The following is a 24226-nucleotide window of genomic DNA, read 5'->3' on the forward strand; positions in this document are numbered from 1 at the left end:
GACACTGGAAGAGCTGGGATTGGAACTTGTCCTTTCTTGCTTCCCAATCCACTGATGAATCCAGCACACTGCATTCCCTTAGCTTAGAATGGTAATATTTTTAATAGATACTTTTATGCATGCAGTTGCTAATAAAGAGATGTATCAGAAGAAGCAGAGTAGACAGTCAGACTGTGTTAAGAAGAGCCGAGCCTAGAAAGGCTGCCCAAAGTTAACCGAGATAGCTTAGTCTATCTCATATTTTTGATGAAAAGCTGGTTGACCTGCTTGGCAGACTTGACTAGGCCCTAGGACTGTTCCATCCTAACTGTTGTTGATGGGTTCTGCTACCTTAGCACTTTCTACCAATTTCATTTTCCTAGAATAATCTTGATCTGATTCCTCCTACCTGAAGGGAAACACTTTCATAAATAATTATATTAATTTCAGCAAAACTCAAAGCTGTACACTGTGCAATACCTACAGGTTATTATTCACTTGTAGATGACAGGGGGAGCAACCAGATTCTTAATATCCTTATTTAGGTCACCAATAGGCTTGTCCTTTATTAATGTTCCATTTATAAACAAAATATAGAGGGTTAATAAATGATGAATTGTTTTCATAAATGATCAGTTGATAGTCTAGCAAGTCAATCAGTTACTTGTAACCATCTTTAACACCTTCTGATGTGCTTATAACCATCTATATTGTAACATAGTTATATTTGTTAATCATTTATAAAGTATGACCCCAAACACTAAGCCATACACCACCCCTAAAGACTATGCCAGGAGTATTTCACACAGCACTGAAATGAAGCACTGTTTGTATAGAATGCTAGACCTGTATAAGAGTGTCCAATAGCATATAAGAAGTGAAGAATATAATGAAAGTGGAGAGGAAACAGGTAGGCAGAATGTAACTGAGGTGAAATTTGGATAGAGGTCCAGGCTTAGCACCCTACACTAACAAAGATATTAGGGAACATCTAAAACTGAGATCTTGATCCCTTGTATTAACATCCCCGCTGATGACCATTCAGTTCCCCCATGCTGACTGCTCACTCCACTAACTGCATATTAGAATCACACACTCACACCCCACAGGCACAATTATCTTTGTTCTTCACCCCATCAGTTGTTCAGTTGAATTATAGTCCTAAGGCTGATACTTATTTTATTGTCTAGTCACTGGCAGGCTTTTGGGCATGGACCCCTTGTCTGAATAGTTAAACTGGCACTGTAACCTAAGCCTCTGTGACTCTGGGCAAAATCGGTTTTCCTAAGCTTTCTGTCAAGAAATTACGGTTTTATGAAAGACATGAAAGCTCACCTCATATATTCCCGTAATGCATATGTGTGGAATGAAGCCTTAAAGTTTCTCCTGATCAGCTGTGAGGGGAAGAACTGATGGTATTATTTGCTAGTCTTGTTCATTCATATCTTTGTATTATTTCCTGTTTATGAGGTGGGATTTTTTTTTTACAATTTTGTAGAAATTCTTAACCCTGGAGATTAAATTCATGTACCACGTTTGATGGCTTGAGTGTGATGTAACAAAAAGTGGACTGGACAAAGGCACTGAAAAAAATATGCAGGGAACAGACCTTCACTGGAAGGTCCCTGGATGAGATTAAGATTTAAAGTGGGCTGTTCTACCTCTGCCCTCCCCCCCCCAAAACTGGAGAACTCTGAGGTGGCCATGATTCTGGGAAGCATCCGCCACAACATGTGCACCTCGGGGCCCACCCATCTCTCTGCCCCCCAGGCGCCTGTGATCAGTGACTCAGGTCTGATGCTGGGTTTTGTGGGGGTGCTCCCAGGCCCAACCCTGTTTCCATGGTGATGGTGTCAGAGGCTGATCCAGCGTTGGCAGAGCTGTACTTCCCCGGGGGTTGCCTAGGAACAGTCTCTCGCTTGGCGTCACGCACTGAAACCCAGAGCCCAGCCTTGCCCTGCCAAGCCCCCCCCCACGCCCCGTGATGCTGGAGACCCCTCCGACCCACATAGCCATTGGCAGGCCCCACCGCGTCACGTGGGGGGAGGTGACACCCAAGGCCCCCCCACTCCCAGCCGGTCCCTCCCCGGCCCAGCCCTCCTGCTCCAAGCCAATCAGCGGGGTGGGAAGCTGCCGTGCGTCGCTCCGCCAGCCTCACCCCCGCTCGCTGGAGCCCGGGGGTTGTATATAAACCGGCCATTTCAGCAGCTCGGCCTCAGAGCCCGCGGGTCCCTCCAGCAGCTGCTTCTCGCTCCCTGGTTCTAATTTATTAACCTGCCCCCCCGTCGCCATGGCCGATGCCGCCCTGTCCTTCGCCAAGGATTTCCTGGCCGGGGGCGTGGCCGCTGCCATCTCCAAAACAGCCGTCGCCCCCATCGAGAGAGTGAAGCTGCTTCTGCAGGTGGGTTTGGGGGCGGCCCTGGGACGTGCCCCGGGGCGGCGGGCATGCGCGGGGCGCTGGGGGCTCGCCCCGGGGGGTGAATGGGCTCGTGCCCGGCGCCCGTGCAGGCGGGCGGGCCCCGAGTGCCCTGGGCTCGGGGAAATCCTGCGGCCGGGGTGTGTGTGGACGGGACGCCGCCGCGGCTTTGTCTGGAGCTGGGACGTGGCCGCGTGGTGCATCCGCGAGCCAAGGAGATGCCGGCGCGCTGATCCGCCGCCCAAGGTCGCTGCAAGGAGAGGGAGGGCCCGGGCATCCCGCCGCAGGGGCCGCCTCGGCTTGGGCGAGGGGGCCGGGCCGCTGCAGCCAGCACGACCCCCCCCCGCCACCCGGTCTGTGCCTGGGGCGAGGCTGCGCTGCCCCCCGGCCGGCCTCGTCCTGCCCAAGGAGACCGTCTCCTTGGCCCTGCGGGCGGCTGGGCCCCATCGGGCCCGGTGTGCGGGGCTCAGAGCGAGCTGGGGCCTCTCCCTCCCCAGCCCCTGTGGGGTCCCCAGGCGCAGAGAAGCCGGGCAGAGCCGGAAACCACCCGCCTGCCTCGATCGGCTGCTGGAGCCAGCTAGTTCCGCTTATGCAATCGGGGCCGGGGCCGGCTCCGCGCGGAGGGGGGGTTAGAGCAGCCTCCGCCCCGGCTCCTTCCCTCCGGGCTGGAGAAGGAGGCTGCATCGTCCTCGTGCTCTGGGCCCAGCCGTGGGGACTCGGACCCCCGAGTGAGCCTCCATTGACTCGCCGCTTCCAAGCATCATGCGGTAAAACCAGCGCGCAGAGCCAAGCCGGCACAATCCCCAGCCTCAGGACAGCATTGAAGCTGGTACATAGAGAAGCCCGGTGACCTTCCAGGCCACACGACCCCACTTCCCCAAAAAGATAAAGGCAGGCTACTAACTCCAAAGTAGACAGCCCATGCAACTCTGATCTGGGCTGGATCACGGTAGACTGCTGCCTTTTAGGTACTATGGAAGAATCCAACGTAGCAAAGCATATTTTGCTTTTGAAAAGAAATTCACGTGCAGTTCTGCTCTAAAGATGTTCTTTCTGACTGTCCCCCAGTAGGTAATCCTCCTTATTGTCACATCATTCTAATGAAAGTTTGACAAGTGTACGGAGGAGGGCTGCTCTAGAAAATCCTACCACTTCTAAATGGAGCCAGAAAGGTCATTATTACCACCCCACCCTAAGACAATAGCACTTCCTGTTTCTGGGTCAAGTGAATGGCAGGTGATAACCTTGGAATTCAGCTCTTACCATCTCCTCATTCCAGGAGTCTATTGCACTGACATCTGCTTAGAGGACAGTGACGTTTCTCACTGAAGCAGCCTGGGACTTTCATGACACTCTGGTGTAATTAGGCTTGGCAAACTTAATTTTTATTTGATTTTTGACCGATAATATTGATCGATCTTAAATTGATAAAAATGCTTTTTGCAGTTGTAGGGAAATTATGGGAGGTCAGACAATTATTTAATGACAGTAGCCAATGAGATTCAAAAAGTTAAAGCCTTATAACCATGAACACCAACTGTTAGGATATCCTTGAGTAAACATCCTTAACGCAAACTGAGGTCTCAAGCAGCATTTTTCTTATGTTGCCTTATTTGTAAGTTGTGATTGTTAGGGGTGGGTGGGTGTGTGTGTGTGCATGCAGTGAAATCATTGTTTACTGGTACAAATATAATCCTTCCACACCTAGTTATAACAAGCAAAGTTCAACAATAAACTCACTCTAGCTTGTCTCTTCACCAAATTTAAGAGAGCCACACTTAATCTTATCCTCATTCTAGTTTACTAGTAATTCATGTTTTCACTACCAAATCTGTCACACTTTCATTTATAATTCCTCTAGCTTCATAGGACCAGGCTTATTTCATTTCATAACAAGGTTTCAGCATTTTTAGTCTAAACGGATATCCTTCAAATTTACTTCCCCTCTGTAGGGGAAGACAGTCTATCCAGACCCTGGAATCAGATGCAAATTATTAAATGCAAATTAAAGCAAACATTTCTACCAAGTGAAAACCATGAAACGTCATAAATCCAGATATTCAGGCTTGTAAATTTTATCAGCACAATGATATTAATCCAGCTTGTTTTACTGTTTTACAGGTGCAGCATGCAAGCAAGCAGATTGCAGTAGACCAGCAATACAAGGGCATCATTGACTGTGTTGTCCGTATCCCCAAAGAGCAGGGTGCCCTGTCCTTCTGGCGTGGCAACCTGGCTAATGTGATCAGATACTTCCCTACTCAGGCCCTCAACTTCGCTTTCAAAGACAAATACAAGCAGATCTTTCTGGGTGGCGTTGATAAAAGAACCCAGTTCTGGCGTTACTTTGCTGGTAACCTGGCATCTGGTGGTGCTGCTGGTGCTACATCTCTGTGTTTTGTCTACCCTCTTGACTTTGCCCGTACCCGTCTGGCAGCTGATGTGGGTAAAGCTGGAGCCGACAGAGAATTCAAGGGTCTTGGTGACTGCCTGGTCAAGATCTTCAAGTCTGATGGTCTTAAGGGCCTGTACCAAGGCTTCAATGTATCCGTTCAGGGTATCATTATCTACAGAGCTGCCTATTTTGGCATCTATGACACTGCGAAGGGTAGGTCCTTTGAACTAACGTCTTAAAACGCATAAGAAGCTAGACAACAATATTATGGCTTTTAGAAGGAACTCTAGATTCTAATGCAAAAACAGATTTACTTTGGTGTTATAACATCTCCTCCCTCCCATAGGAATGCTTCCTGACCCAAAGAACACCCACATCTTTATCAGCTGGATGATTGCTCAGACAGTTACTGCTGTTGCTGGTTTGACCTCCTATCCATTTGATACTGTCCGTCGTCGTATGATGATGCAGTCAGGGCGTAAAGCAAGTATGTATCTAATTCCCATGTAGAACATAATGGGGGTGAGCATTCCCAAAGAAACATTTCTGTCCAGAGATGCAAGATGGGTGCAGAGAACTCTACAACTGTGTTCCAAGGCCCATGGGATCAGAAGGGTTTGGGCAGGCAGGACTTCATGGTTCAGAAGAGGGATCTTGTAAATGGATGTTGGTTTCCTTTGATGCCCTGGCTAGCCAGATTGTCTATTGCTTTAGCAGTTGTACCACTCAGAGTATAAGTCCTCTCAATGCTCTGGTGAGATGTATGCTCTCCATTTATAGGAGAAATAGTCCATCATTCCCAGAATGTGCTGCAAATCACTGGCTGGACCAGGATTAGAGCTAGAGTTCCTTGCTCCATGAGATCCTGCAGCCCTTTTGCTAGAATACATCCAGACACTCTATTTGTTGAATATAAACAAGCTGCAGAAGAACTCCTGGCAGATGGTGGTGCTTCTAGTATAAGCCATGAGGATGGGAGAGCAGCATATCTCCTGGGGTAATTTGCAGTGAAGACTTGCCTTTATGCAGCTGCTAAACCCAAGCACTTGAGATGTTAGTGCAGTTGTAATAGGCAAGAATTTGAGTTTTACTGTCTATAGCATCTCAGTATAGACCTGAGATGCTGTTGTAGTCATTCAAAGCTGGCAGCCTTTCTGAGCCACTACTGACCTGGACGAGGATCTTGGCCATGAGACTCCTCTCACTAACAATCTCTGTACTTTCCACAGCTGACATCATGTACTCTGGTACAATTGACTGCTGGCGAAAGATTGCCCGTGATGAAGGGTCCAAGGCGTTCTTCAAGGGTGCATGGTCCAATGTACTCAGAGGAATGGGTGGTGCTTTTGTCTTAGTATTGTACGATGAAATCAAGAAGTATACTTAAGTTACTTCCTCGTGTGAACTGGCATGTTGTATTATGTAACTTACTCTGACCATTCATGGACTGTCAAAACTGTATCAATTACAACTGGTATCCATACTGTTTGGCAAAGGACAGCTGTCATGCTCACCTGACCTCTGTCTTTATCAAGTCATTCCCCTGATGATGGGACTCAAATGTTTTTATTTCAGGCACTCCTGTTTAAATAACAAGTCTGAGGAAATAAAAAAAAAAAAAAAAATCCAGAACCAACTCTACTAGTGTTGTACTTGCTTTACCTCTTCTCAGTAAACTCTGTCTCAGCTGCACTGGGGGAAATGTTGGAAGAAGCATAGTAACTACCCAGTAGCACTTTGAGGGGGGTCTAAGGGGATGTCATCGTCCAGGTAAATCTAAATTTCTAATGCTTGTGCTACTAGGAAACAGGGCATATTTCTTGAAGTATCCTCTTGAGAGGGAGGGGAAGGGATGCTACCTAACTATGACTGTTTCCTTTAAAGCCACAATCTCCTTCGAAACCACAACTTTCTGAACAATCCCTAATGTGTACAGACCTTGTCTGCACTGGCATCTTAATTCAAATCTCTATGGAGCTCCAGTGCCGGTATAGATACGGTAGCTCTTAAGTGATAAGAGGCCAGCAGTACCTGCCTGTGCCCCCCTGCCCACTGGTGCTAGTGAAAGCTTGAGCTTTAAACTAGCCACTCTCTAGGCAGATAAGAGGAGCCAGAAATGGTTTAACCCATGTCTGATGTAGCCAGAACTCCCAGTGACAGGTATGCAATGGCATGAGGGAGTAACTCACTTGGAAAACTAGGCTCTCTGTAAAGAATTTCAAGGAAGTGGCTGAAAACTACTGACTCCATATTTAAGAAAAAAACAAAACAGTCAGGTGTGGGTATGTCCTCCCTGCAGAGTTAACTAGAGTGATTCACACCTGATTGTGAGCACCCAGGATGGTCGTCTTGCCCAGCTGTGAGCAGCCACTCAGCAAGGCTTTACCCAAGCGAGTCCACTGAAGTGTATCCAGGCTCAGGTGAGGCACTAGGACTTGTGGGGGGATGATCCTCTGCTTAGTGCTGCAGTAAACTGAGCCACTCTTATTCCCTGTGAATTGGGGGAGAACTTGGGCAACCAGGAGGAGTTATGGGAAGGCAATGGAGAGCTATGCCCACAGAAGGGAGTTGGTCTAGTGACCTCTTCCCCTCCCTCCCCCCCCCCCCAAAGTGTGAGCAGTGTGCTTAAGTAGAAAACACCACCCCACGTGAGGGAGAGGTTTTTGTGTGTGGAGGGGAGCTGGGTTAGGGGTCAGTCTAGATTAACTGCAATGAAGACCAGCCCTGTTAAACATGAGCTAGCTTTCTTTGGGTTACATAACCTACCTACAAATCAACAGCCATTGGACCTTGTTTGGTACTACATAACCTCTACCTCATCCTTTACAACCGCAAGGGAAATGCAGCTATGGTATTGCCCCACCTAGATGTGCAGGTGTAGCTTACATTAATATAGGGCAGTGGGATACTTGGTGCATCTATCCTGATCAAATGCAGGAAGGTGGTTCTCCCATCCCTAAATCTGACTTCAAGGAGGGAAGGTCACTCCAGGCCCGTTCCTAAACCACCCTTCTAAGCCTCTGTCTCTAACTCAATCAGTTGTTAGAGCCATTTGTCTCAATCATCAAACTGAAGTGGTGTGACTCAATCAAACAGCCCTACAGCTGCCTTGCAAAGTGCCAATAGTCATTTTTACTGTTGAAAATTAATTCTGGATTATAGAGGACACAGCCTCATTAATTATAGCTGTAATCAAAGGGCAGGCACTATTTGGCTATGCATGACTGGCACTCTGAATTCGCACTTGGCATATCGTCTCCTACCAGCCTGCTATTGCTTGCCAGGGCTTTCACCCTCAGGTAATGCTTCTGAGTGACCGTGCACAGCAGCCTTCCCGTGCTATGACGGTGCAGAGCATTTTGCTTCTTGTCCAGCAAGACCGGTTGAATGTCAAAGAAGTTGATGGAGAATGAACTTTGGGTAATTGATTATACAATGGCACCAGGGAACTAAATGAACCACCAGGGAGCAGGCACCTCTGCATTTCCCAGATTACCTACCCAAGAGCCTTTGCTGGGTTTTTTTTACGTAGCCTTTCCATTCTTTCACTGTGACCTCTCCCTCCCAACCTGTATATAATGGATGAAGGTCATTTACAAATCAATTCACCCACAGGAGCAGAGTCAGCAACTTGTGCTTATTGTGGCCTGGTATTTAAAAGTCAAGTGGCTGCTAGGGGTATGAGTTACACTGAGAGACAGCATTTCCCTTTCCCTCAACATACGGTAATGCTTCATCCCAATCAGGCAGCTCTAGGTCAGCTATTTGGGGAGAGAACCATTGTGCCACACATGGATTCAGTAATTACATAGTCCATGCCACTGGTACTTCTCTCCTCCCAATAGCCCCCTGTAGTGGGAGAGGTGGGAACGTGAGGCTGTGAAATCATAGCGGTGTAGGATGAGGGTGAGTACTGAATTTACTTTTGCAAGTGATGTTGCTGCAGGAGATTTGCTGATGGGCCTGTTTCTAGCAGGGCAGGATGGTGCCTAGACTGACTTGTGCTAGGCTCAAGAGCTGAGTCCTAAGAAATGCTGACTGTAAAAATGAGAATGTTGGTACATTTGCCCTGGAGTCCTCATCTAGTAGAGGTGAATGGGCCATCTGGTGGGGTTGAACCAGTGTAACGGAGAAGAGAATTTGATCCTTTTATATTTTTTTTTTGCAGTCACATTCCACTTTCACAAACCGCTCCAAGGTGGAGCAATCCATTCTATGCAATGAGTGTGGTCTGTGTGGTGGTGGGGGATTTAATCAAGCTAAGAAAACTCTGTCTCAAGAACACCAGTTAAAAGCATTGGGTACGTGATAGAAATCTTTGTGCATACTTCATGGCATTTCTGTAACATGCCTTTTTCAAGTGTTGGTGCCCAGTGGAACATGGCCCAGATTAGCAATGTAAATGTTCTCTTTACTCACCAACGGAAAGCATAAGCAGTAGTATCGCAAGTTTCCTTACATCATTCTCCCCATATACTTCAACCTGAACTGGGAGGGAGAATCCCTTCTGAGAGGGAATTCAGTCTCCAGTCATTGGCCTCTTTGCTGAAATTAATTAGGTATTAGTAATACTTAGCTCTAGGCAAGCACTTTCAGCACGAGATCTCAAGCATGCTACAGAGGAGGTCAGTGTCATTATGGGGAAAACAGACCCTTGGGAAAAGGAAAAGACTTGCCCAAAGTGACCAGCAACCTAGTGGTGGAGTCAGGATTTGAACCCAGGTTCCTGGGTCCCAGACTGATGCCCTAAGGCACATTACCTAAAGGGTGTCTGTTATGATGGTGGTTTTTACATTAAAACCTCCTCCTCCGGCATATTGACAATGTCTTATTTCCTCTCTCGTGTCCGTGGTGGCTCTGTCTGGTCCAGGCTCAGCTGCTGCTTGACGTTAAGGATTCCCTGTGCACATTGCCAACCAGTTACTGTACAAATGAGCTCTTAGGCAGAGCTACGGCTCCCAACGTCCTCCTCACTGGCACGGAGACAACCCCCTGGCAGCCCAGCCGCTGTAAATCCTCTGCTAAAGATGTGTTGACGCAGAAAGGCTACACACAGGATCATATTAAATATTTGCCCGTGGCTCTGGGTGGCTGATAGTGGTGCTAAATGCTTGGAATAGCTGTGAGCTAAAGGAGAGCCAGCCCTTCCTAAGAGTTCAGCCAGATCTCGCTTTCCTCCCATAAGAGCCCAGCTAGCACAGGCATCGTTACCTCCAGTGCTAGGTCAGTGTGGCTGGACTTTACTTTCTCATTTGACCAAGTGTTGCCAGCCCCACACCTGTGTCACGTCAGGCATGCTGGTCTGAAGTCCATCTAGCAGAAGGGTGTAGGAATGCAAGGGGCAATGCATTGCCAGCCTGCTTACGGGAGATGGGCCTTAGTCACAAAGTTCAGAGTCAGGGCCAAAGTCCCCCAGACGCCAGGAGATGGGCTGGATCTAGCGCTCGGGTTGGGGACCAGAGCCAGTGCTAGGCATAAGCAGACTAAGCAATTGCTTAGGGCCCTGAGCAGCTCAAGGGACGGTTGGGGGGGGGGGAAGATACTTGCTTTTTTAGTATGTTGGGGGAGGGGTCAAAAATATTCCTGTTTAGGGCCCCCAGTGGGCTAGCACTGCCTCTGTTTGGGACCTTTTCTAATCACAATAGCTATAGCACTTTACAAATATTAACCAATAGAGAGCAATGATTCAAGACCAAAACTGCAGCTGACCTCTGTGCAAATGGCCCCTCTTTCTATAACAGCCCGAACCGTGACTGTGGATCCAAACGTTCCCCAAAGAGTGGGAATGGACGGATCCAAACTTTGCCCCTGGCCTTAACTGTAGAACACTGGATTTGAACACTGGGGAAGTTTGAAAAACAATTCCAGTTTTGCAGCTCCATTCAGCACAACTCAGTGGGACGCACATCATCTCTGTGCGCTAGGTTGGGGGGTGTTATTCCCCCTCTACTAATGAGGGGAACTGAGTTGGCCAGTCTCAGTCCTAGCAACAGGCATGAATTTTGCTGATGAGGCCAGGTGCCACAGTAACTACAGAGACTCTCGTTTCAGGTTCGACAAGCAGGCCTCAGCTATAAAGAAATGAATGTAGTGGTCACAGTCTGGATCCCTGTGGATACTCTGGAAATTAGAGCGATCGGCAGTGTCTGCTTAGGGGCTCAGGAATGCAAGGTGGCTTGCGTAGTGCAATGTATCTAGTAGGTTCTGCCAGCTCCTCACTTTCCTGAGGACTAGAACGCTCCATCTCCAGGAAAGCCTGTTCTTGTCCTTTTGTAAAGGCTGAATGAATGAAGTGTAATTGTGAGTGCGCTTAGGCCACTAATTAAAGACACTAATTGGCAAAGGGAATCCAGCCCCATGTAACTGGACTGACAATACCATAACATGAATGAATTGTGTGGTAGCAGGTCCCTAATCTCAGTCCCCCATCCCCCTCTCTGCAGTTGGGTTGAGCTGCAACATTTAATAAGAGACCAGCCCACAGATTGAGGTCAGTTTTAAATCCCCCCCCCCCCCCCCCCACAAGTCACTGGCAGCTACTGCTACGTATGAGACATTGTCTGGGAAGCAGATAGGATTGAACTTTCCGGTTCTGTGAATTCACTGGCTTATTCTGAAAGCTGGAGAGTAGCCAACACGTGCGTGTGCATAGCAGGCCGCTCTTTAATGACGTGGTCCCTTACAAGGTCTTTACTTTTGCAGGTGGCCGGAAGGTTATTTATACTGGGATACAATCCCATTGGCAGAGAAGATAAAGCAGCCTCCTATCACAGGCAGCCTTGTAGCAGGAATGAGGCCCAAGCATAACGTTTCAATTGGTGATCGTCTTTGGAAGGATGCAGACCATTTCTCCAGGTTGCTAAAGCTAGAGTGATTAAAATGAATAACTAGTAGTACTATAGTCGTGCCTAAATGTAACACCCAAGATCAAGCGCCCATTGTGCTAGGGGCTGTACAAAAGCACGGTCCCTAAATTGAAGAGTTTCCTGCCTAAATAGACAAGTCAGAAAAAGAGTGGGAGAAAGGAAGGATTATTATCCCTGTTTTACAGAAGAGGAACTGAGTCACAGAGATTGTGTCTTGACCAAGGTCACCCAGGGAGTCTGCGGCAGAGCTGGGAATTGAACCAACATCTGCTAAATCCCAATCCACAAGAGCATTCGTCCTCTGGAAATAATCTACTGATCCGATTTTAGCTAAAATTGCTTGATCTTTGCACTGCCCCTAGGATCCCAAAGTGTTTCACTTTTATACTAGCCATATGCTTGAATTGCGACGTTCAAATTCAAAGTTTTCCAAAATGCAGGGTGTTTGGGCCCCGGTTTCGGTTTGGCCCATTATAGAGATTTGGGCCAGTTGCAAAGTGCTGATCCAACTCTCCGCTTTCCCAATATTCAAGAGTGTTCAGTCCAGGTCTAAGAGATGGATCATATCTACACTATACAGTGTACATCTTCAGCACTGAAACACAGCCTCTGGAGGAAATACTAGTAGGAAGCGCACTGCACAACAGTGCCACGGAAAGGGGAATTTCTTTAACAAAGACACTCAGGGTACGTCTACACTGCAATAAAAGACCTGCAGCATGGCCGTGGCAGACCCAGGTCAGCTGACTGGGGCCAGTGGGACTATAAAATTGCAGTGTGAACATTTGGGCTCAGGTTGGCGCTCTGGATCTGTCTGAGACCCCCTGGGAAGGGGAGGTTATCGCAGTGTAGATGTACCCTGGGAAAATCTTAACTCTTACAAGAAGAGTCCAAAGATCTTTAAAGTCCGTGCAGACAGGACTTTGGTTTTAAAAGTTTTTTTGAAAAGAGCCCTTCCACACAGCACACCTCCTGGCACAACATGTTCCCACCCTGGGAGGATGAAGTCCTGACTCAGCCTTCTTGGACTTTGAACCAGGGAGCTTATCTATGCCACACCGGCGGCGTAGCCCACTGAGGGCCTGATCCAAAGCCCATTGAACTCAATGAAAGGACTCCCATTGACCTCCTTGGGCTTTGGATCAGGCATCAAACCATCTGTCTCTCCTCAGTTAAAGGTGTTGCTGGCCAATGGGTTAGGAATTCTGCTCACTTTAGTATCTACGCCGGGACCCCATCTGCTGCCCTTATTTGTACAGTATTCACACAACTGATTTTATAAATGCAGCAAATTAGTATTTGAAACTGTCAGCATTTAGATACATCTTAGGTAAACTCAGGGCCGGCTCCAGGCACCAGCCTGGCAAGCAGGTGCTTGGGGCGGCCACTCGGGAGAGGGACGGCACGTCCAGCTATTCGGCGGCAATTCGGCGGATGGTCCCTCACTCCCGCTCGGAGCGAAGGACCTCCCGCCGAATTGCCGCCACAGATCGCGATCTGTATATTGTTGTTAGATTTACACTCTTATTCCACAACTGCCAGGTTTCATTACGCAACATTCTTGTTCATGTCAAACAGTTAAGGTCAGACTGTGGGCGCTCAGAACTTTCTCTTGTGAGTAATCTCATTGACATCACTAGGGCTGCACTGTGTCTCCCTTACTCTGGCTGAGTACTACCTTACTCTGCAAGTCATCCCATTGAAATGCCCTGGGATCATCCCAGCACAGGGAGAGGGGAACCTATCTTGAAGTGACCTGGGTCTAGTTCAGACCCAGTGCAGATCTGGTCACCCCTTCTCAAAAAGATATATTAGAATTGGAAAAGGTACAAAGAAGGGCAACAAAAATTATTAGGGGTATGGAACAGCTTCCATCTGAGAGAGATTAAAAAGATGGACTTTTCACCTTGGAGAAGAGATGACTAAGAGGGGATATAATAGAGGTCTATAAAATCTTGACTGGTATGCAGAAAGTGAATAAGAAAATGTTATTTACTCCTTCACATAACACACAAACTAGGGGTCACCCAATGAAATGAATAGGCAGCAGGTTTAAAACACACAAAAGGAAGTACTTTTTCACACAGTCAACCTGTGGAACTCATTGCGTGGGGATGTCGTGAAGGCCAAAACAGGATTCAAAAAAAGAACTAGATAAGTTCATGGAGGACAGTCCTATCAATGGCTATTAGCCAGGATGAGCAGGGATGCAACCCCATGCTCTAAGTGTCCCTAGCCTCTCTTTGCCAGAAGCTGGGCGTGGACTACATGGGATGGATCACTATTATTGCCTGTTCTGTTCATTCCCTCTGAAGCATTGGCCCCTGGCGGAAGAGAGGATACTGGGCTAGATGGGCCATTGGTCTGACCCAGTGTGGCCGTTCTTATGGCACACTTGGGGGCTATCCTAATGTGTGCTCCAGCTGCCATGGCCCTTTTGGACCTTGCAGCAGCTGGGAAATATTGGGCATAAGAATATTTGAACCATGGTTCCTCCTGCCCCTTGCTTAATATGCCTAGGGGCAGGGCAAGTTTTCTGTGCCGGGGGTATTCCTTGTCATTGCCACCAGTTCTACTCATGGAATGAGGTACAACTTGACATGAGTAAAGGTGGCAAAGTTGAACCCTCAGCTAGCCCCGGAGTTCTGGGTTGAAAATAAAACCCCATTGAACTGGGTGGCAGTGAAACACGGTTTGAGTGAATGTGTTTCATACACCATCTCAGGGGAGACTGTCACTCAGATTTGGCTCAAAATTTATTTTGTAAACACCCTGTTTTCACAAGGCCTAAACCCAGTATAAATGTGGTGCTTGCACCCCAAACATGGCCCCCTTGAGAGCCTGAACGTGCCACTTATGCTAAATAACTGAAACTGACTTGAATTGATTTCTGTGTCTGGAGCTGGTCTGATATTTGTTGACCTGGAATCCTTTCAGGAACCATGGGCCTGATCCAAAGCCTGCTGAGGTTGATGAAAAGTCTCCCTCTGAGTTCACTGGCCTCTGAATCAGGCCACACCTTTTCTAGGAAGGATAGAATGGCTCTGGGATGGAGCTTCGGTCTCTAAGGCCTTGTCTACACGCAGAAGTTGTACTGCTTTAACTATAGCCCTATGGTAAAAGGGGTACAGTCCCCCCAGTGTGGATGCAGTTATATTGGTATAAAAGCACTTGATACTAGCTGTAGGGAAGGAGAATGAAGTTCTGGAGATCCTGGCTGCTGGAGGCAGACCTTTGAAAGCATGATGTTTTCCTTTATTATATATTCACATTATATCCATATCAAGGGCTGAAAAATGAGACGATGTTTTGAAACAACATAGCTGAATATCCATTGCTCCTTTTATGCATTGGCCAAGGCCTAAGCTCATTCTGTGCTTCACCTGCTAAAGGTGGAGGCCTCACGAAGGGCTCTACATGGTGTCCAACGCCCTCAGCTCCCATGCTCAGCACCTCACAGTGGCAGACCTAATTCTGCAGTTGTTTGGTGCACGAAACTCCTATTCATCAAGCAATGCAAACACCGCAGCTCCCAGCTCTGCTTTAGGTGTTGGTGAGCTCCGCTGTTACTGGAGATATGCTAACCTTGAACTTATTCGTTGGCAGGTAGCTAGAGACAGAACAATGTTTGCTAGTTTGCGGCAAGTCAGCACACTCCTAGGAAAGACAGAAACTTGATAGAGACAAAATGGGAAAATAAGTTTTAAAAATTCGTGGCTGTGCCAGATATTCCCCTGACAAAGAAAGAGAGTGACTGAGTCCCCCTGCAAAACAAAAACCATCAGAGCTATTTAACGTGAAGTGCTTTGTGTGTGTGAACTGTCACAAGAGAATCAACAATCAAATCAAACAACCCACAATCAAATGTTGCCCTTTCAACAGGGGTGGCTCTATGTATTTTGCCGCCTCAAGCACGGCAGTCAGGCGGCTTTCGGCGGCGCGCCTGCGGGAGGTCCGCCGGTCCCACAGCTTCAGCGTACCCGCCGCCGAATGGCCGCCGAAGCCGCGGGACAGGCGGACCTCCCGCAGGCATGCCGCCGAAGGCTCCCTGACTGCCGCCCCCACAGCGACCGGCAGGCCGCCCCCCGCGGCTTGCTGCCCCAGGCACGCGCTTGGTGCGCTGGTGCCTGGAGCCGCCGCTGTCTTTCAAACAGGCTTGTAGTGTGCAACAAAGTGAAGAGCTGAGATATATGATTGAAGGGTTCTGTTCCTCTATTCAATCAAAGCCATTCTGTTTCGGCCTGCAAGAGGGTCAGAGAAATAAGTGAGATGTTTGCATCCAACTTCAGCAAGGCTTGTTATTATTATTACAGTAGCACTGAGAAACCCTCACTGAGATCAAAGATCCTTTGTGTTAGATGCTAGACAAGGAGAAACAGTCCTTGCCCAGAAAAGTTTACCGCCTAAACAGACCAGACAAATGGTGGGGAAAAGGAAGTATTATCATGCCTGTTTTACCAATGGGCAACTGGGGCACAGAGAGATTAAGGCCCAGATCTTCATTGCTATTTAGGTTCCTAATTTCCATTGAAACCAATGGAAGTTAGGAGTGTAAATATCACTTGGGCCTAAGGGTACGTCTACACAGCAGCTGTGAATGCGCCTCCCAGCCCACAAAGACAGACTCATGCTAGCTGGGCTCGCACTAGTGCACTAAAAAGAGTGGTGTGGACATTGAGGCACTGGCGGAGGCTTGGGCTAGGCCCCTGAGCTCAAGCCCAGCCTACCCCCTGTGTCTGAGCTCAGGTGGCTGGCCTGAGCCTGTCTGTACCGTAACAGCCACGCAGCTATTTTGAGCATGCTAGCAGGAGCCCCGCTACCAACAGTCTGTCTACCCAGGCAGGGAGCAGTGTTGTGTTGACCTACCTTAAGGGACTTAACCATGTTCACACAGAAAGTGTGTGGTAGAGCCAAGGCCTGACCGGAGATCTCCTGAGTCCCAGTCCGGTGCCTCAACTGCAAGACTCTCCTCACTGTGGACAATGGAAGATAAATATGGACAGTGTAAGCCGTCTAGTGCACTATCTAAGCACCCAGAGTAGGATCTGTCCGGTGAATAATCCACCCTTTGATTAATAGAAATTACATTCTTAAAGTTCTAAGTAAACACATAAGTACTTAAATCAGAGCTTCATTAACTCTCAATGAGCTATTCCACAAACCCAGTCATATCCACCAAAACACAAACAAAAAACCCAGCAACCTCCCCCCTACTTCTCAGTAAAGAGGAATACCCAAGTGCAGCAACCAGGCCTCATGTTACTAAGGCTCCTTCCTAGAGAACAAACTAGTCCCTGCTGTGTTGGGCATGTAAAACTAAAAGGAAATGACACTTTCCCCAATCAGTTAATGAGCCACAGCGAGTGGGGCTGGATCATTGAATTCCCGATCATGTTTCTCTAATTCAGAAATCCACATTGTGTCTTCTGGACTTTAGTGTGAGTGAGTGAATGAGTGAGGTCTTACTGCATTTAGAAAAAGAGAGAATTTTTAAAAAACAACCAAAGTCTGTCCTAACCTGTATTATTAAACCAAATCCACCGTGTTGGTTTATTTTGAGTGACATGGCTGGCCTCATTCCGTTTAGACCAATCCAGGCACTGAGACACCTGTACTTGCTAGAGCAATCTGCCTTGTAAAGCACCTAGTTTACAGGTTACACAGCAGGTTTCGACCAGAAAAAGCAGGTGTGTCACGTCCTTGAGCAGCCGGGAGTCCTGTACCCTGTCCCTGCTGCCTGTATGGTGTCGGCATATTTGCATAACATTGAGGATTCTTGTTGAAGTTTAAAGGGCTCATCAGGTCCTTGTGTTTGTAATTAGGTTCCCTTTGGGGGCCGAGGGGGTTGATTAATATATTAACAATGGTGCTTTTTTCCCCTTAGGTAGCCAATCTAAAATATGACACTATTAAGTCTAAGAGGAAGTGGTTACTGCACCGAATGTAGTCAGATTCTTTTAGATGCATTTTCCATGCTGCTGGGCAAAGATAGATCAGTCAACATCATGTTTCTCTGAAATCCATGAGAGAAATTAACACACACACACAAACATAATGCGACCCACTCCTCTCTTTGTGTTGTAATCAGATCCCCTCCCTATCAAACAGCTACAGTTGTTCCACATGTGACTCACACATAGGCCCTGACTGTGCAAAGACTTAAGCATACAATGTTACAATGTAACAAATGTAAAGAAGTGCTGCAAGCTAAGGGTTTGGCCAGTTAATTCACAGTAGGCTGGGGTGCAAATCTACAGCGCAGTAGCCTGTTGTGCACTAACTGGCCATGTGGACTCTGCTACTGCGCTCTAACAGTTCTGTGGTTTGTTTTGATTGACTCCTGTTTCAAAGCAGAGTTGATCACAGGGCACTATGGAACTTTTAGTGCATAGTAGCAGGGTCCACACGGCCAGACAGTGCATGCAGGCTATTGTGCTATAGATTTACACCCCAGTTTACCGTGCACTAACTGTTTGTATAGACCAGCCCTAAGACTCCAGGATTGTCTACCTTAGGAAATTGACTGGAATAGCAATTACAGAATAGCTCCCTGTGCAGACACCCCATTCTGCAATAAAAGTCACTTTTATTCCAGAATAATTAGTGCACTTCCAAAGTGGAGTAATTACTCTGGAATAGTGTCCACACTGGAAGCTATTCTGAAATAGCTATTTCGGTCAATTTTCCTATGTAGATAAGCCCTAAGACTGTGGAACTCATTGCCACAGGAAATTTGTGGCCAATAATTTTGCAAGATTCAGAAAGAGATTGGACATTTATAAGGATAAAAAAAGTCACTGGAGTTATAGTTAATGATGATAGAAATGTTGGCAGGGATATAAAATCTCATGCTTCAGACTTACGCCAATATCAGACTATTAGAGATCAGGGTGCGACCTAATGTGGACGGCAGATTACCCCACAACTGCTACTGTTGTTACTTACACTTTCCTCTGAAGCATCTGGTGCTGGTCACTGCCAAAGACCGTGTATTGGACTGGATGCACCTAGATAGATCCAGCAGGGCAATTCCTGTATTCCTAAACTGGAAACCAGGTTCAGCTTTATGATTTCCAGTGGTCAGAGCAGGGGATGGATGAAAGTGTGGGTGTTTGGGGTTGAGGATGGAATCTGGAGATGTCTATATTGTCAGAAAGAATTACTCCACAGGGATTTTGTTTAGGATCAGAGCTTTCCCCAGAATGACTGTTTGAGTTGGAGCAGGATGTGAACTTCCCAAAGATTTAGCAAACATTGCATATTTGTGCTATAGACAATGAAGAGTCCTTCCTGTGCAAGAGGATACTGGTGTATGTTTAAACATCTCAGTGAGTGAGGATAGCCCACCATGAAAAAGCTGGATCTTTTTTGTATAGATACACACAGTTCAAACCAAATACATTAAAACAATCTAAAGCCTTTCCTGATCTTATGTGATTGGTAGAAAGCTTCTGACCCTAATATTCAAATGTTATTGTAACCAAACCATAGCCATCAATTTTATCCCTGTGTTGCACATCACACCAGGGTGGATAAAAATCTTAGGTTTTTTTTAATTAAAATTGATTTTTTAAATTTAATTTAAATACAGGTTTATTTAAAATTAAAATTTTAAATTATGAAAAACCTAAAGTAAGTCCTACATTTACCATAATCTGTTTAAAATAATTACATTAATTAAAAAATAATATTAAGCAATACATGTTCACTGCGACGTTTTAAAGAAACTCAAACCACTGAACTGGTCGAAATCACTGGCTAAGCAACTGGAACCAGAGTTTGATGTGCTAAACTAGATTTTGACAGCAGTAGCCGCTCAGGCAGGCACAGAGAGAATATTTTCTTCTTTTCAGTTTATTCAACTAGTTCAGTGCAAAGGCTAGTTCATTCAGAGTTTAAAAATAAAAAACAATTGGGTGTTAAAAAAGCAGGAAAGCTTGTTTTCCTCTTCCAGTCTATAAACAAAAATGGGGTGTGAGAGGATGAGATCTACTAGTTCTGAAATCCTGACAGACGTGGTGAAACAGTCAATTCACAAGTGACTAACTACACATAATACTTCCTCTGTTTAATAAATCATTTTAAATGTAAAACATGTTTTGATAAACTTTTTGATAATTTTTTCTTATGTATTCAGCACATTCAAGGTAATTCTATTTAAATAAAACAAAATGTAAAATGCTCTTTTTAAATTTAATTTTAATTTCCATCCAGGTAGAACCTGACACATATCAATAGTAAATTACAAATATAAAAATTAAAAATCTTAATAAATGTAAGGTCAGTTATATAATAACTTAAATGTGTATTGATGTGTATTCTCCTGATTAGCAAAAGAAGTACCAAATTTAGTGTAGGAGGTATATTTAGTTTAAAGGCCAGGTTTTAATAGTTACGAACTAATGAGAGTCAACCTTTCTTTAAGAAAACAACTAAAAAGTACAAAGGCAAAACAAGTTTAAAATTGATTTAAAATAAGGTTTCCTGCTTGCTGATTAAAATCATGATAACATTGGTGACTGAAATTGCTTTGATTTAAATCAATCCACTCTGCTTGGAGCTTCACAACAAAACCAGGAAGGAACACTGACTTGTCTGTTCCTAAAACACAAGTCCCGAAGGGGAGTTCTTATCATCTGTTAGCAGAGAAGGGCCTATGACACATGGCAAAGTGGTTCTGATTCCATCCAGTTGATGGCAGTGGAATACATGCACCACCAGTTATTACAATACATTATTTTGTTTAAATCATGTGAATAGCCCATTATTACCTTGGAACAAACCTCAGAGCTTTGGTAGCCAATTCCATAGTACCTTATGTCCAAACAATCTTGATTTACAAGCAGTAATGTGCTGTCTATAGTGCATTAACTCTTACTTCAGTTAATGAGGCCACATACTTGTAAATAATATATTACCCGAAGTGCACTCCAGCTTTCCAGCAGAGAAGAAAGTGATCTCTGTCCAAATGCCTTGGTTCAGATATAATATTGAGGGAGCTAGACATTCTTTCTAAATAAATATTGCCTTCTCCTGGTAGCAGTGATACTCAGAAATACAAGATAAAATAAGTAACATCACCAGTTTATCCTCAATCCAACCCTGTTTGATATAAAGAAAGAAGTGATACTTTGTGTAACTACAAATGGGTACAATTAAAATAAATGATCAGGCAAGCACATAATCTCCTGGACTGTAATAATCTGGAATTTGGCTGACACACACACACTCCTTTTTGCATTCTGAGAAAAATTTAGGAACTCAGACATTTGTCAGAAGACAGATTTTTGGTTGCATCTCAATTAAAAGTATTAGGCTCATTCATAGCAGATAGAGAGTCAAAAGATCTATTCAATTATGTAATGTATTCCTTTTCCAGGGTAGGATGTAATCATATCCAGACGTTAAACAGAGGCTACACTTACATTCTTAATAGTGAATAATAGCTATTATCTGTCATTTACAACGTGAAAGTAGAGGCATAATGGGAAATTCCTTGTACAGTGACGTTAATATTTATTATTAAAGAGCTTTAAAAATCATATAAATTAATTAAAATTAATATTTTGGGGGAAAGTATTCTTTGAAATGTATATATTTTTAAAATAACTCTTAATTTTTTTTATCTAGGACTGATTTAACTTACCAGGAACAAGCTAATCACTAAAGATCACCTGAACAATACAGTGGAATTTTTAAGAGCTCAGCCTGGGCCTAACTGTGCTTCCATTGAAGTTAAGGTAAAATTTGTGTTGGCTTCAGGGAGAGCAGAGTTAAACCTAGGCTGAGCCCTTTTGAAAATCTCACCCTACCTTTCAACGGGCATGTAGGCCTTTCTTTAAGAACTACAGTTGGATAGGTCGGTCAAATAACAATCCAAACTCTCTAGCTTCAGGAATTAAACCAAACTGGAACTGGTATGGGTGTGAGCAGGGCCAGCGCTTCCATTTAGGCGACCGCCTAGGGTGCCAGGCTTGGGGGGGAGCGGCATTTTGCCGCCCTTGGCAGCAATTCGGCGGCGGGGGGTCCTTCCACGCTCCGGGTCTTCGGTGGCAATTCTGCAGCGGGTCCTTCACTCGCTCCGGGACCCGCTGCCGAAGTGCCCTGAAGACCGGGAGCGCAGAAGGACCCCCCTGCCGCAGAATTGCCGACGACGACCGGGAACGCGGAAGGACCCCCGCCTAGGGTGCCAAAAACCCTGGCGCCGCTCCTAGGTGTGGGTGTGGGTGTGTGTGTGTGGGGGGGGGGGGCGGAATAGAAGAAATTTGCACTATGGCAGATTATTCCATAATTGACGATTTTGAGGTTTCTTGCATCTTCATGTGGGGCATCTGCTACTGACCACTGTATTGGATTAAATGGACCACTGGTCTGATTTGATATGGCACTTCCCATGTTCCTATGGACAAGTTAAAATAGGGATCCGGAGGCATAAAGCCACATCATGACACAGTAAGCGGGTGTCTCTCTAGAGGAAAAAGTATTAAGTAACGTCTGATATGCTGATGGCTCCAGTTTGGTTTCAAAGCCTTTCACACTGGCATACACCAAGAGTTACTGTGCATTTATTATGTTGCGGAGCACACCTCTACCCCGATATAACGCAACCCGATATAACACAAATTCGGATATAACGCGGTAAAGCAGCGCTACGGGGGGTGGGACTGCGCACTCCGGCGGATCAAAGCAAGTTCGATAGAACGCGATAAGATTTTTTGGCTCCCGAGGACAGTGTTATATCGGGTTAGAGGTGTATTATTTTACCCTGGAGATTTAAATAAAAGTAGCAATATACTTAGGGCCCTACTAATTCACAGCCATGAAAAACGCATCATGGACTGTGAAATCTGGTCTCCCACCATGAAATCTGGTCTTTTGTGTGCTTTTACCCTATACTATATAGATTTAATGGAAGAGAAATTTCTCAAATTAGGGGTCCTGACCCAAAAGGGAGTTGCGGGGGAGGGGGGTCACAACGTTATGTTAGGGGGGTTGCGGTATTGCCACCCTTAGTTCTGTGCTGCCTTCAGAGCTGGGCGGCCAGAGAGCAGCGCCCCGCCAGCAGCAGTGCAGAAGTAAAGGTGGCAATACCATCCCATCTCATCCTTACTTCTGTGCTGCTGCTGGCAGCGGCTCTGCCTTCAGAGCTGGGAGACCGGCCAGCAGCCACTGCTCTCCAGCTGCCCAGCTCTGAATACAGCACCGCCACTGCCGGCAGCAGCGCAGAAGTAAGGGTATCAGTACCACAACCCTCCCCTACAATAACCCTGCAATCCCCCTTACAACTCCTGTTTGGGTCAGGACCCCTACAATTACAACACCGTGAAAATTCAGGTTTAAATAGCTGAAATCATGACATTTATGATTTTTTAAATCCTATGACCGTGAAATTGACCAAAATGGAATGTGAATTTGGTAGGGCCCTAAATATACTCTACCAATAGAAGGAGCTGATTATGTATCAAAGGTGCAGAGCAAGGAGAATGGAGCTATTTGTCTTGTATGTTCTGGGAATGACCTTCAGGAAAGGCAAAGTACAATCTTTACTAAGTCACCTGACTGAAGGTCACAGCTGGGAGCTAGCAGAGCTGGATTTCCTTTTAGGGATATATGTGAAGTCAGGAAGTGTTCACTATATTAGCTAGGGTTCCACCGTCAGTTGTGTGTCATTTCAGCCACTCCTCGCAGGCGCAGTGTTTGCAAGGCTTGCTGACCTCTTGTGGGAGTTGCAACATGTCACACACCTGGGGGCTCCTGAACATGCACAAAGAGACTAACAAGCATGAGAAGCGTTGATTTGCTCAGCCACAGTTTTCTCAGACACCTGTAGCTGTCCTGACTGAGCTCAGGGCTCCCTGTCGCTGTCCTGTGTCTGAGCTGAGGTTTATTGGCAGGCTTGTCAGCTGGAGACAACCAGGGAAGTTTCAAATGTCTCATTGAAACACCCATTGCAAAATCCTTCCTCTTAGGACATTAACAGAGCTGCATACGCAAGAGGAGGGAGTGGCCCCTCCTTCCGCCCAGCTGTGAATGCTGACTCCCCAGTGGGGAGTGGCTTCCCAACAGCATTACAACCTTAACCCCTCCACTGAAAGTCCCTGGATCAGCCAGGCAGGAGGAGGAGTTACACTGACATTGCCTAGCACATGCCTGACCTGAAATGTCCCCTGCGGCTCTGCTCATTGAGAGGGATTGTGCGGTTGTTTGGTGAGATGCAAATTAGTTTAGTTCTTCCCCCCACCCCCCTGCAGATTCTCCTTGGTCCATACACACATTTTGTACTAGTGTAGGGAACGTCACACATCAGCACAACCTCTAGTGGGGACACAGTGCTACTGATATAACTTCGCTTACACTCCTGTAGAGGTTATGCTATGAGCTATACCAGACAAATCCTAGTATAGACAAGGCCTTATTCCCTTCCTGTGTTGGTGTACAGCACCTTCCTACCAATATAACTGTCTCTATGCTAGGGGGGTATAGGTAAAACAGAACAACTTGTGTGTGCAGACAGCCCCTAAGGCAGAATGTAACACTAATAATTATACTCAGGCCATATATCGCACTAAA

At 46.2% G+C, this 24226-nt stretch overlaps 1 protein-coding gene across 1 annotated transcript; it reads left to right on the forward strand.

Annotated features, from left to right (window-relative positions):
- Positions 1–2178: 2178 nt before the first annotated feature.
- SLC25A5 (solute carrier family 25 member 5) lies at positions 2179–6426 on the forward strand. The gene is made up of 4 exons (XM_024195118.3): positions 2179–2380; positions 4517–5003; positions 5137–5277; positions 6020–6426. Exons 1-4 carry the CDS (start codon positions 2270–2272, stop codon positions 6175–6177), a joined length of 897 nt encoding a protein of 298 aa, XP_024050886.2. The 5' UTR covers positions 2179–2269; the 3' UTR covers positions 6178–6426.
- Positions 6427–24226: the final 17800 nt, after the last annotated feature.

This window comes from Terrapene carolina, unplaced genomic scaffold (genome assembly GCF_002925995.2).
Source record: "Terrapene carolina triunguis isolate 2854851 unplaced genomic scaffold, T_m_triunguis-2.0 Scaffold131, whole genome shotgun sequence".
Taxonomy (NCBI): Eukaryota; Metazoa; Chordata; order Testudines; family Emydidae; genus Terrapene; species Terrapene triunguis.